General features: G+C 42.0%; 1 protein-coding gene across 7 annotated transcripts in view; it reads right to left on the minus strand.

The window, feature by feature from the left end:
* Positions 1–14303, minus strand: part of Rnf216 (ring finger protein 216) — a 132330-nt gene that overhangs the window by 90392 nt on the left and 27635 nt on the right. For 6 of the 7 annotated variants that reach the window (XM_070033487.1, XM_070033485.1, XM_070033481.1 and 3 more), the window contains 5 exons: positions 10603–10736; positions 7214–8062; positions 3635–3711; positions 1727–1829; positions 447–611 (listed from right to left, as the gene is read on the minus strand). In XM_070033487.1, the coding sequence (XP_069889588.1) occupies positions 447–611; positions 1727–1829; positions 3635–3711; positions 7214–8062; positions 10603–10736 (1328 nt within the window). The remainder of the gene's footprint in view (positions 1–446; positions 612–1726; positions 1830–3634; positions 3712–7213; positions 8063–10602; positions 10737–14303) is intronic. The other variant, XM_070033486.1, reaches the window with a different exon arrangement.

Here is a 14303-nt window from a genome sequence, read left to right on the forward strand (position 1 = left end):
CAAAGGTCTTATGATCAAATTGGAACTTCCCTGATTCTAATGCAGTTTTTGTTTTGGTGCTAATAGTGGGGTTTGAACTCAGGTCCATGACACTATCCCTTAGTTTCTTCCATTCAAAGCTGGCACTCTACCACTCAAACCACACCCCCCAGTTCCGGCTTTTTGCTAACTAGAGATAAGAGTCTCACAGACTTTCCTGCCAGGGCTGGCTAAGGAAGCTCAATTCTCAAATCTCTTGAATTGCTGGGATTACATGTGTGAGATACTGGCAACTGGCTTTAATGTAGAATTTTTACTCATTTGGTTCTATTTGACCAGCAAACATATTTGTCTGTTTATCTTTACCCTGAAAAACTTCTTAGCTCTTTGCTATCACAAAATGGTCCCAATCTCCACTGTTGTCCCAGAAAGAAGAGGTGTGACCCAATGGAAAGACCAGAGTGCACCTTTCGGGTTATTGCATAGTGTCCTTTGAGCTCATGCAGGGCCCACTTGATGTCTTGACTGCTGAGCATCTTGAAATCAGCCATCAGGAGGTCAGCAGCCTGGATGAAGCAACGCTGATCAAGAGGAGTCAACGTGGAGAAGTCAAAGAAGTCTACCTTAGGCAGCTAGAATAAGAGAAGCACAAAGTTAGAGGCCAATAGTTCATGTCCCCATGACAGTCCATGCCCCCAGGAAGAATCATTTTCAAAATTAAATATTACAGAAAATAATAATTTTGTTTCATCTCAGAATTACTCTGTAATTCTCTGTAATTACTCTGTAATTCTGTAACACAGACAAAGAAATGGTGGTCACAGAGGATAAACTACCTGTCTGGAGTCTACAGACTAGTTTTACTAGTAGTAAAGAATTATTACTGGGTCTTGAACTCAAACTTTCAGCCATTTTCTTCAAAATATAAATACAAACTTTCTCCTCCCCAGAACATATAACAGAGAAAGTTAAAACAATCTGTGGGGAATAGGAGGATCAAGTGCTAGACCTTAATATCATAGGTCAGAACCATCCCTACTGCACAGCATACTGCATGCTAGTTTTCATCACAAATGAAGACAATGATCAAAGGTCTAAAGAACCAGACTTCACATTTGACATGGACTTGGTTAAACAGGCATAAGCATTCTATGCAAATCTTACACCAAGACAAAAATACTTTAAGTAGATATTAAACTCCTGGTACTGATTTGCACACTGAAGTATTTACAAGGAGGTATACAAATGCTTTTGCAATTTACCATGAAAAACATAATGAAATGAAATACAAAGATGTGCTGCTGGGAAGACAGACAATAGAGGTGTGATAAAGTGAAATTTATATATTTTTTATTAGCATGAGTGGTAGGTATAAAGGTGTTAATGTAAAAAAAATTCATTTTTTGTGTATGTTTGAAAATTTCATAATAAAATGTTAAGGATAGTTCTGAGACAAAGAATCATGGACAATTCTGTTCCACTTTAGGAACCAGCTTTGTTGGATCTAAGCCGAGACTTACTTGTGGGCAAGGGAAAAGAGTAACAGTGAAACAAGACTCCTTTGAGTCAAATCTAGAGTTCAAAGAGGTATAGGGAGAGGGATTCCATTTAAACACTACATTCTGAAATCTCATTTTCCTTTCCAGTCTTTAAAATCATATCCTAACTATGTACTTCCTTTGATAAAGATGACGAAAAAGGCAGAGCAGTTCCAGGTACAGATGGCAAACCCATACAGGACACTTGCCTTTATATCATCTTGGCTGGCGAGCAGACTACTGCTGGGGTTGATAATGATTCTATCTTCTCTCTTTGGATAATCTGGATTTTCCAGAAGAAAATTGCAAAGTCTGCAAAAACACATGGTGTTACTTTTGAACTGCTTTCAAATCCCAAAACTGCCCACTGATTCAAATGCACTGTTTTGAAAATAAAGTCCCTAGATACACAGGACAACTAGTCCATCAAGGATGCACTGGGAGTGGTAGTGCCCTCTTCTAATCCCAGCACTTGCGAGGCAAAGGCTAGAAAATTTCGAGTTTGAGGTCTGGCTGGGTTACACAGTGAGACTGTCTCAAATAAAACAAAAATGGAAGAAAAAACAAAACCAAATAATCAATTTTTGTTTGATAGTTTAAGTAGCAATGAACATGCTGATGAAAGTTTATTTGTTGGTTGTTCATGCAAGGGAATCACTGACATACTACTGGTTAAACTTTTGAACTAGAGAATTCAAAAGTAGCTATTCTTGCAAGATGCCTGAGACTTACACCTGTAATCCTAGCTACTCAGGAGGCTGTGGCTTAAAGTTGGCTTGGGCAAGAAAGTCTGTGAAACTCTTTTTTTTTAATTTTTTTTATTTTTTGGGGTCTGGTCATGGGGCCTGAACTCTGGGCTTGGGCACTGTCCCTCAGCTCTTTAGCTCAAGACTAGCGCTCTACCACTTGAGCCAAAGCGCCACTTCCGGCTTTTTTCTTTTTGCTTATGTGGTGCTGAGGAATAGAACCCAGGGCCTCATGCATGCAAGGCAAGCGCTCTACCACTGAGCCACCTTCCCAGCCCAAGTCTGAAACTCTTATCTCAAATTAACTACCTGCAAGCAGAGCTGTAGCTCAAGTGGTAGAGTTCTAGCCTTGAGCAAAAAAAAGCTCAAGGACAGTACACAGGCCCTGAGCTCAAGCCCGAGTATGGGCATTAAAACAAAAAAAACAAAAAACCCCCCAACGCTACATTAACTCTGAGTTTTCTTATTTTGTTTTTGTTTGAGAGGGTCTCAATGTATAACCTAGGCTAGCTCAATATATAACCCAGACTGGCCTTGAACTCATGATTCTTCTGCCTAGGCTCCCGCTTGGCTAATTTTTCATTTTTATTCTTTAGGATATTTGTACATTAAAAATATTTATTACATTTAGCCGGGCGCTGGTGGCTCACGCCTGTAATCCTAGCTACTCAGGAGGCTGAGATCTGAGGATCGTGGTTCAAAGCCAGCCCGGGCAGGAGAGACCATGAGACTCCTATCTCCAATAAACCACCAGAAAACCGGAAGTGGCGCTGTAGCTCAAGTGGTAGAGCGCTCGCTTTGAGCTGAAGAGCTGAGGGACAGCGCCCAGGCCCGGAGTTCAAGCCCCACGACCAACAAAAATAAAAAAAAAATAAAAAAAATAAAAAAAAATATTTATTACATTTATACAGGCAGGGTAGGTAAAGAACACTTTCTGTTAAAATTATGGCAAGAAAATGTTTTCAACATCTTGACTAAACACAGGCAGTATTGAAGGGCAAAAACAACTAAACATCTTAATTCCATAATAACACATGATTCCTTTAGAACCAAAAGAAATCTACACATAACTCTAGGACTAACAGTATCATTATTAGGACATGGTGCTATGTGAAACAAGCCAGTCAGAAAAGGACAAATGCTATATGATTCCACTTACGTCAGATACCTAGAACAGTCAAATTGAGACAAAAAAATAGTGGGTTCCAGGGGTTGGGAGAGTAGAGAATGGGAACTTAGTATTTAATGGGGACAGAGTTTTAGTCTGAGATGGATGGTAGGGATGGCTGCACAATCATGTGAATGTGCTTTGAACCATGTACTAATAAAAATGGTTAAAATGACAAAATTTAAAAAGCATAGGATACTTACACATTTAAATCATAGTAATTTTTCGAATGAATTATCTCTTCAATATACCCATTTGCTACATCTGGAAATCTTGCTTCCTAGGAAGATATAACATCATACATCATTCTCCTTTTACAATGAGAATTCAAATGGAAAAGTACATAAAGACTGCAAAAGGCTGTAAAGTAGCTGTGTCTGGACTCCAGATTCAGTCTATACAGAAGGTAAAGGTGCTAGAGGTCATCTGGCCTTTGGTCACATTCTACATACCCATTTTTCATGCTTTCAACAAATACTGAGCACCCCTGTGTAGACAGATAAGGTGCAATTCCCTGCTTGCTTCTCGGAAAGCTCAGAACTTACTGTGCCAGATGAATAAACCTGGGTAGAGCAGAGTTAAAACAGATTTTTTTTCTTCTGTCAGCCGTGGGGCTTGAACTCTGGCCTGGGCGCTATCCCTGAGCTCTTTAGCTCAAGGCAAGCACTCTACCACTTGAATCACAGCACCATTTTCTAAAATAGATTTTGTTTTTTTAGTTTTTAATAGGTATTGCACATAAACAAAAATCAAAAGGTACAAGGTGAATATATCATGAAATGTACCTTCTACCTTTTTTTTCTCCTTTTTGTTGGTTGTGAGGCTTGAACTCAGGGTCTGGGTATTGTCCCTGAGTTCTTTTGCTCAAGGCTAATGTCCGACCACTTTTAAGCCACAGCTCTACTTCCAATTTTGTTTTTTTTAATTAACTTACTTGTTATTATAGAGGTGATATACAGAGGGATTATAATTATATAAGTCAGGTAATAAGTTTATTTCCTTTTGTATATTGTCTTCTGTTCCCTCATTCTCTTCCAGTCCCTCCCATCTACCTCCATTCGTAAGTTGTATAGTTCACTCTGATCAATGTCCAATGAGTTCCATTACTGCTTTTTCACCCTTTATCCCTTGAGTTCTGTGTGTTCCCTCAACTCTCCGGAAGATTTATATGTGAATACAACATAAGGTAAAGAAGACAGAATCATCAAAGACTAAATTTTTTTTTTTTGGGGGGGGGAGCCCGGTTGTGGGGCCTGAACTCTGGGCCTGGGCTCTGTCCCTCAGCTCTTCAGCTCAAGGCTAGTGCTCTACCACTTGAGCCACAGCGCCACTTCTGGCTTTTTTCTTATGTGGTACTGAGGAATTGAACCCAGGGCCTCAGGCATGCAAGGCAAGCACTCTACCACTGAGCCACCTTCCCAGCCCAAAGACTAAAATTTTTTTTTTTGTCATGGGGCTTGAACTCTGGGCTTGGGTGTTGTCCTTGTGCTCTTCAGCTCAAGGCGAGCGCTCTACCACTTGAGCCACAGCACCACTTCCAGTTTTTTTCTAGTGGTTTATTGGAGAGAAGAATCTCATGAACCTTCCTGCCCGGGCTGGATTTGAACCGTGATCTTCAGATCTCAGCCTCCTGAGTAGCTAGGATTATAGGTGTGAGCCACTGGCACCCGGCTCAAAGACTAAATTTTTTAAAAAGTCTTTTGTTTCCATATCTTGGAGTTTGTTTCAGTATTCATATTATTTTATATACATATGCAGAGGCACTTAGGCATTGCACCTTGTGTTTCTCTCCTAAGAGTATCCTCTTTTGGTCTCACTGTGTGTATCTAGAATTTGTCACATCCCACTGGATTGTATTTTTTTTTGTTTTTGGGGGGTCTGGTCATGGGGCCTGAACTCTGGGCCTGGGCGCTGTCCCTCAGCTCTTCAGCTCAAGGCTAGCGCTCTATCACTTGAGCCACAGCGCCACTTCCGGCTTTTTTCTTTTTTTGCTTATGTGGTGCTGAGGAATCAAACCCAGGGCCTCATGCATGCAAGGCAAGCGTTCTACCAGCCACCTTCCCAGCCCCGAACATGTGGTGTTTACCTCCCTGATATTGGCTTAACTCACCTAACATGATTTGTTCTAGTTCCATCCATTTTCTTGCAAATTACATTATTCTTTCTAATGGCTATGTGTATAATTCCATTGTGGATAGGTATCACATTTTTGGGATCTACTCATCTATTGTGGGGTATCCAGGCTGTTTCCGTATCTTGGCTGTTGTGAATAGTTCAGCAATGAAGATGGATGTTAAGGTGTCCTTATCATAACCTGTCTCATGATGTTCAGGGTAGATGCCTAGGAGTGGTATGGCTGGGTTGTAGGGAAGATTTATATTTAGTTTTTTGCGGAACCTCCAGATTGCTATCCAGAGTGTTTCTACTAGTTTACATTCCCATTAGCAGTGCAGTAGGGCTCCTTTTTCCCCCACATCCCCACCAACATTTGTTGCTTGAATTCACAATGTTGGCCAATCTTACTGGGGTGGGATGGAATCTCAAGAGTTGTTTTGATTTGCATTTATGGCCAGGGGTGATGAGCATTTCCTCAAGTGTTTCTTTGCCATTCTTATCTCTTCTTCTGAGAAGTCTCTCCTTAGTTCCCTTGCCCATTTAGTGATTGGTTTATTAGATCTGGGACTTAATTTCTTGAGCATCTTGTATATATTGGATATTAGGCCTTTGTCAGATATATTGCTGGTAAATATCTTTTCCTAGTTGGTTAGTAAAACAGATTTCTTTTTTTTTTTTTTTGGGGGGGGGGTCCGGTCATGGGGCCTGAACTCTGGCCCTGGGCACTGTCCCTCAGCTCTTCAGCTCAAGGCTAGCACTCTACCACTTGAGCCACAGCACCACTTCCCGGCTTTTTTGTTTTTGTTTATGTGGTGCTGAGGAATCGAACCCAGGGCCTCATGCATGCAAGGCAAGTGCTCTACCAATGAGCTACCTTCCCAGCCAGTAAAACTGATTTCTTGAAAGGCAGATCACAATTACCTTGGATATTGTGGCCTGCTTCACTCCTCACAGCAGTTATCCAACATAAATTTGTTGTGTTGATGGAAATGCTCTATTCTGTGCTTGTTAGCCACATGTGTGTACTGACACTAAAGTGTGACTGATAGGCTGGAAACAGAATTTTGTGATTTTGTCAGACATTTAAATGTAAATACCCAAAGGGGATACTGGCTGCCACAATTGACAGCACAGGTCTAGGTCACACCTAATAAACCTGCTTTTATGTTTTGAATTTGGAAAGAACTCAAAGCCTTTTTTTTTTTTTTTTTTTTTGGGGTCCGGTCGTGGGGCCTGAACTCTGGGCCTGAGCGCTGTCCCTCAGCTCTTCAGCTCAAGGCTAGCGCTCTACCACTTGAGCCACAGCGCCACTTCCGGCTTTTTTCTTTTTGCTTATGTGGTGCTGAGGAATCGAACCCAGGACCTTGAGCATGCAAGACAAGCGCTCTCCCATTGAGCCACCTTCTCAACCCAGAACTCAAAGCCTTTGAGAAAATTATGGGGTTTGTAGTGATTTCAGTGACATGATGTGTAGCTTAGTACCCAGGGGACTTTCCAGAGGATACAGATTGAGGAATCCTGATTCCATTTCCCTTTTGGTTTCTCTTCTTTTATTCTATTCATCTAAATATATATTTCTTAGGAAAAACAAACTTATTTTTGAAAAGAAAAAAATCACAATAGTGCCTATAATTATCTAAATCATAATAAAAATAAATAAAACTTACTGTTTCTTTCACTAGTAGTGCAATGAGTTCTTGATCAACTTCAACAGGTTCTTGCCCCCAGAGGTTTTCCAAATTGGCCTCCTGAGATTCTTGTAGAGGGAATGCTGGTCCTGGTTCTTCATTGTCAATTGCTAACTGTTGGTCTTCCAGCCCTTCAAGAGGATGGGCAGGCTGAGGAGAATCAGGGCCTGGAATGCTGTCCTGTTGGGGCTCTGGTCTTGGAAAAACTGGCCTTGGAAAAGCTGGCTCTGGGAGTTCATGCTGAAACAAGGGACCCAACTCTGTTTTAGGGTGTCGATCCTGTGGGACAACCTGGTTTGTTATCTCCAGGGGGGGTTGGTTAAGAGCTTGAAAGTAAGGATGGCCTATCCAGTAGTCTTCGATGGCCTGATCGTCTACTGAGGCAGCTGACTCTCCCAAATTTGGTAAGAACTCTGACTCTGAGTCATCAGATGACTGATTCTGAATTTCCAAATGATCATCCTTAGGGAAATGAAGGCTACTTTCTTCCAATATAATGACTTTTTGCTTTGATCTGGGGTTGATGATATCGTTTGCTACTTGGTTATGACTTGGTCCAGGTTTGGGTTCTCTTTCTCTGTGGCCATTTGACTTGGTAAATTTGGAGACTTCAGGAGGCTCAAGATCCAGAAATTCACCATAGTCATCTTCAGAATCATCCTGTGTCCCAGAATTAAACAATGAGTTGTTACATAATGAAAAATAGCTGTTATCTGATTCACATGCTGTTCTAGATTTTTTAGGCCTCTCTTCTCTCAATATTTTCAGATCTTGCCACTGGGCAGCTGGTTTGATGAGATTGGATCGGGATGCCTGAGGTCTATTTCTCTAAGGAAAAAGGAAAATTTAATAATAATGACTAAATTTCTTTCCTATGTCTGTAACTCCTTATATACTTAAACTGAGCTTCCAATAGGACAGGAAGCAAAACAAAACCCAAAACATCCTTCCCCTTAATAAAATGTGCTCTTTGCATTAACACTGAAATTTGATCATGCTATGCCATCTATTAAAAAATCAATGTAGCTATTCATGGATAGAAGCTTGCGTTACAACGTGAATTATAATTTAATATCTGAGACGATTAAAATAAAATTAGTGGCAGAAGACCTAATGAAAGAACAAAGAAGAAAAGGAAATGTACAAATGCGACAAGAATATGATACGAGCAAGAAGTCAGAAAAAAATTAGAAAACTAGGAAAGTTGATAGGAGCAACAAGTTCTGGGGGTACTAGATATTGATGAGGTAACTATTACATACTTCACATTTCAAAAAACTGGAAGAAAGAATTTTGAGCTAGATGCTGGTGGCTCATGCTAGCTACTTAGGAGGCTGAGATCTGAGGATTGTGGTTCAAAGGTGCCTTGCCAAGAATGTCTGTGAGACTTTTAATCTCCAACTAACCACCAGAAAATCGCCGAAGTGGAGCTGAGGCTCAAAGAACGCTAGCTTTGAGCAAAAGAGCTCAGGGACAGCATTTAGGTCTTAAGTTCAAATCCTCTGCCTCCCAAGAAAAGAAAAAGAAAAAAAAATTTTTTTTTTGGTTTGTTGTGGGACTTAAACTCTGGGCCTGGACCCTGTCCCTGAGCTCTTAAGCTCAAGACTAGCACCTCTACCACTTCAGCCACAGCACCACTTCTGGTTTTCTAGTAGTTAATTGGAGATAAGAGTCTTACAGACTTTTCTGCCCAGGCTGGGTTTGAACTGCGATCCTCAGAGCTCAGCCTCCTGAGTAACTAGGATTACAGGCGTGAGCTATGAGCACTTGGCAAGAAAAAGAATTTTGAAAGCTTTCACCACTAAGAAATGATATTTAGGGAAATAGGTAAGTTTAACTCAAACATTTCATGCATAAATATGTATCAATCATTACATAATAATGGGTATCATTAATAAATGTATTGTGTATTAGTTAACAATAACAAAAAAAATCTAAATCTCTAAAGTAATCAGCAAAATTAAAACTAAAGCAAGGCAGTTCCTCTCCCCTTGACCCCACCAAAAGAAAAAAAAGACAAGGAACTTCTTTCCATTACTGCTACTATTAAGGAGAGCAATTTGGCATAACTAAAATAAAAAGTAAAGAGAGGGCTGGGAAGGTGGCTCAGTGGTAGAGCGCTTGCCTTGCATGCTTGAGGTCCTGGGTTCGATTCCTCAGTACCACATAAGCAGAAAAAAAAAAGCCGGAAGTGGCGCTGTGGCTCAAGTGGTAGAGCTCTAGCCTTGAGCTGAAGAGCTGAGGAACAGCGCCCAGGCTCAGAGCAGTTCAGGCCCTATGACCAACCCCCCCCCCCCCAAAAAAAAAGTAAAAAGAAAATTCACTACTGCACTGTTGGTACTATTAAAAAACAAACAACCCCCCCCCCCCCAAAGAAAAAAACACACACAAGTCCTCAGCACTATCACCAATAAAAACAAAAAACAGGGGCTTGGAAGATGGCTCAGTGGGAAAGTGCTTGCCTTGCATGCATGAGCCCTGGGTTCTATTCCTCAGCACCACATAAGCAGAAAAAGCTAGAAGTGGTGCTGTGGCTCAAGTGATAGAGCACTAGCCTTGAGCTGAGGAGCTGAGGGACAGTGCCCAGGCCCAGAGTTCAGGCCCCATGATCGGCAATCAGTAAGTAAGTAAGTAAACAAATAAATAAAACTAGAAACAATTTCAAACATGTCCCTAAGAGACTGCAGCCCAATGTTCTAGGGGTTTTTATGGAACGCTTACCAAGAAAATGCCATTAGGTGAAAACCAAGTTGTAGAACAATACATATACAGACTGACTCTATTTATAATATAAAAATGTAAAAGACAAACACAACCATTTCCAAAGGATATAATCTATAGAAACATACCTATGTAAACTCAATAGAAAAGAGCTGGGAGGACACATTAGACTACTGACAACAATTCCTTGGGAACAAAGTACTAGTAAAGAGGAACTGTAGCTTTGTTAGTACTGCTTCCATTTCTATACAGATTACAATCATATGAATTTTAAAAAATTGAAATGGATGTCTCATTTGAAAAGAATACAATAAGGGTATGTCTGACCCTTCTTTTATAACTGAGGGATGGCAATGTGTCATAGAATGAAAAATTTTTGATGAACAAGTAGACATTTCTAATTCCAAATTACATTTTGTATAAGAAGCTAGACAGCAGGCAAGTTCTGATACACTCTGCAGGCAATGCTAACAACCTCATTTTGGGAAAAGGGAATAGGAGATTGCTAGCTATACTCACTGGCATCAGGGAGGTTCTGTGGTTAGACTGAATGACTTATCTCTGTGGAGGGTAAGCTGTCAGGGAGGCAGGATAAAGAGAACTTGGAGCTGTTTTGGAAATGTTATGGAAAATATAACAAAACTTACTTCTGTCAGGATGATATCATCATCGAGGTCCTCCTCTTCATGCTGCTGAGGAGCTGGGGTGACCAGCATTGGAATCCCTTCTTCATCAGAAGAGTCAGATATGGTGATAGGCCCATCTCTAAGACTGATCCAGTCTAAAAGGAGGCAAAGAACATTGTTACTGGGAGATTGGCACAATCACATTCAGTCTCATAAATTCAATGTTGGCCCAAACAGTGTTAATAGCCTAAGGTTCATGGCAGCTACTGGTTTATTTATTTATTTTTGTCGGTCATGGGGCTTTAACTCTAGTCCTGGGCGCTGTTCTTGTGCTCTTCTGATCAAGGCTAGCGTGCACTACCACTTGAGCCACAGCACCACTTCCCGTTTTCTGGTGGTGTATTGGAGATAAGAAGTTTCATGCAAGCCAGGTGACAGGCGCCGGTGGCTCCTGCCTGTAATCCTAGCTACTCAGGAGGCTGAGATCTGAGGATCGTGGTTGAAAGCTAGCCCAGGCAGGAAAGTCTGTGAGACTCTTACCTCCAATAAACCACTAGAAAACCGAAGTGACGCTGTGGCTCAAGTGGTAGAGCACTTGCCTTGAGCTGAAGTGTGCAGGGACAGCGCCCAAGCACAGAGTTCAAGCCCCATGACCGACCAAAAAAAAAAAGAGTCTCACGGAGTTCCTGCTCGGGCTGGCTTTGAACTGCAATCCTCAGATATCAACCTTCTGCACAGCTAGGATTACAGGCGTGATCTACCAGCGACGGCTACAACTACTGTTAACTCCTCAAAGCATATGCACTCAAGCAATAACACTTATGTTTCCATGCTGACTTTTTTTTTCCCAATAGTGCTAAAAAAAATGCTGAAGATTATCAACTTTTTCTTTTCTTTCTCTTTTTTTTGGTGCTGGCACCAGGGCTTGAACTCAGGGACTGGTTGCTGTCCTTGAGCTCTTTTTTGCCCAAGCTAGTGTTCTGCCATTACTGGCTTTTTTGTTGCTTAACTGGAGATAAGAGTCTCATGGTCTTTCCTGCCCAGGCTAGCTTGGAACTTTTGTCCTCAGATCTAGGATTATAGGCGTGTGCCACTGGCACCGGGCCCCACCAATCTTCTTAATTACCAATTTCTTTTCCTTTTTTTTTGGTGAGGGGGGGGTCCGGTCGTGGGCCTGATCTCTGGGCCTGGGTGCTGTCCCTCAGCTCTTCAGCTCAAGGCTAGCGCTCTACTACTTGAGCCACAGCACCACTTCCGGCTTTTTAGTCTCTGCTTATGTGGTGCTGAGGAATTGAACCCAGGGCCTCAAGCATGCCAAGGCAAGCGCTCTACCACTGAGCCACCTTCCCAGCCCTTAATTACCAATTTCTTTAGAAAGAAGTCATAACCTTTCATTCATCTTTATTTTAGGGAGGAGGAAGAGAAAAGAAAAAGGAAGAAGAGAAAGAAGAGGAGAAGAAGAGAAGAGGGAGAAGACTTGTTTTATTTCATAAAACTGGCTATATCAACTTTTTTCTTGTATTAAATTGGAAAACTATGTGGATAAAAATCTTTGCTGGAATAGTGGTTAATGCCTAAATCTTAGTTACTCAGAAGGCAGATAGGCAGGAGCACAGTTCAAGGTGAGCCCAGGCAAGGTCATGAGACCCATCTCATACTATAAAGTTGGTCATGAACTTTGTCATCCCAACTACTTTAAAAAGTATAAATATATACTGGATGGTCTATTAGGCTCAGGCATAAACCAGAGACTCTATAAAATACAATGAAAGCAAAAATGACAAGGTATGGCTCAAGAGGTAAGGCATCTGCCTAGTAAGTGCAAGGTTTTAAACCATAACCACTCCCTACCTCCACCAACCAATCCTTTTGTTGTTGTTGGCTGTGGGGCTTTTTGTTGGGTGTGGGGCTTGAACTCTGGGCCTGGGTGATGTCCCTGCCCTCTTCAGCTCAAGGCTAGCACTCAACAGCTTGAGCCACAGCACCACTTCTGGTTTTCTGGAGATAAGAATCTCATGGACTTTCCTGCCCAGGCTGACTTTGAACCCGGCCCAGTAGCTCACACCTGCAATCCTAACTACTCAGGGGCTGAGATCTGAGGATTGAGGTTCAAAGCCAGCCTGGGCAGAAAGTCTGTGAGACTTTTTTTGTGTGTTTGTTTTTGTCGGTTGTGGGGCTTGAACTCTGGGCTTGGGCACTGTCCCTGCACTCTTCAGCAAGAGCTCTACCGCGTGAGCCACAGCGCCACTTCCAATTTTCTGTGGTTTATTGGAAATAAGAGTCTCACAGCCTTTCCTGCCTGGGCTGGCGTTGAACCATGATCCTCAGATCTCAGCCTCCAGAGTAGCTAGGATTACAGGCATGAGCCACTGGCTCCGTGAGACTCTTAACTCAAATAAACCACCAGAAAAAGGAAAGTGATGCTGTGGCTCAAGTGGTAGAGTGCTCGCCTTGAGCTGAAGAGTTGAGGAACAGCACCCAGGCCCAGAGTTCAATTCCAATGCTGACAAAAACAACCAAAAAACCCAAAACACTCAAAAACTAAAAATTTGGGCTGAGAATGTGGTTTAGTGGCATTCATAGCATGCATGAAGTTCTCAGTACCACATACACAGAAAAGGCCGGAAGTGGCGCTGTGTCTCAAGTGGTAGTGTTAGCCTTGAGCAAAAGAAGCTCAGAGGCAGTGTCCAGGCTCTGAGTTCAAGGTTCAGGACTGGAAAAAAACAAACAAAGAACAACAACAAGAACAACACCTAAAAAATTCTCTTAAGATTTAAAACATTTAAGTTTTTTTTTTTTTTACAAGAGACAAACTCTAACCAAACATATTTCAGTATTTAGTCAAGCACCCATTTAGCATCACTCAAGAACTCATTTAGCGGGCTGGGAAGGTGGCTCAGTAGTAGAGCGCTTGCCTTGCATGCCTGACGCCCTGGGTTCGATTCCTCAGCACCACATAAGCAAAAAGAAAAAAGCCGGAAGTGGCGCTGTGGCTCAAGTGGTAGAGCTCTACCCTTGAGCTGAAGAGCTGAGGGACAGCGCCCAGGCCCAGAGTTCAGGCCCCACAACCAGATCCAAAAAAAAAAAAAAAAAAAGAGAACTCATTTAGCATTATGTCATTAAGAAATTTCACTTGTTTCCTTTTAAATGGAACTATGATTAATTAATGAACTGTTCAAAAAAAAAATTGGGGGGGCTGGGAAGGTGGCTCAGTGGTATAGCGCATGCCTTGCATGCCAGAGGCCCTGGGTTCGATTCCTCAGCACCACATAAAAAAAAAGAAAAAAAAGCTGGAAGTGGCGCTGTGGCTCAAGTGGTAGAGCGCTAGCCTTGAGTTGAAGAGCTGAGGGATAGCACCTAGGCCCAGAGTTCAGGCCCCATGACTGGACCCCCCCAAAAAAAAAAATATTTTTTTTTTTAGTCTGTCGTGGGGCTTCAACTCTGGGCTTGGGTGCTGTCCCTGTGCTCTTCAGCTCAAGGCAAGAGTTCTACCGAGTAAGCCACAGCGCCACTTCTGGTTTTCTAGTGGTTTATTGGAGATAAGAGTCTTACAGCCTTTCCTGCCAGGGCTGGCTATGAACCGTGATCCTCAAACTCAGCCTCCTGAGTAGCTAGGATTACAGGCATGAGCCACCAGCGCCTGGCTTGAACTTTTCAAATTCTGTTCAAGGTTTCTACTTCTTTTTATCTGTATGAGACAGATCATGTTTGATAAAAGAAAA

The sequence above is a fragment of the Dipodomys merriami genome, unplaced genomic scaffold, assembly GCF_024711535.1.
Source record: "Dipodomys merriami isolate MVZ:Mamm:240054 unplaced genomic scaffold, mDipMer1.0.p SCAF_22, whole genome shotgun sequence".
Classification (NCBI taxonomy): Eukaryota; Metazoa; Chordata; class Mammalia; order Rodentia; family Heteromyidae; genus Dipodomys; species Dipodomys merriami.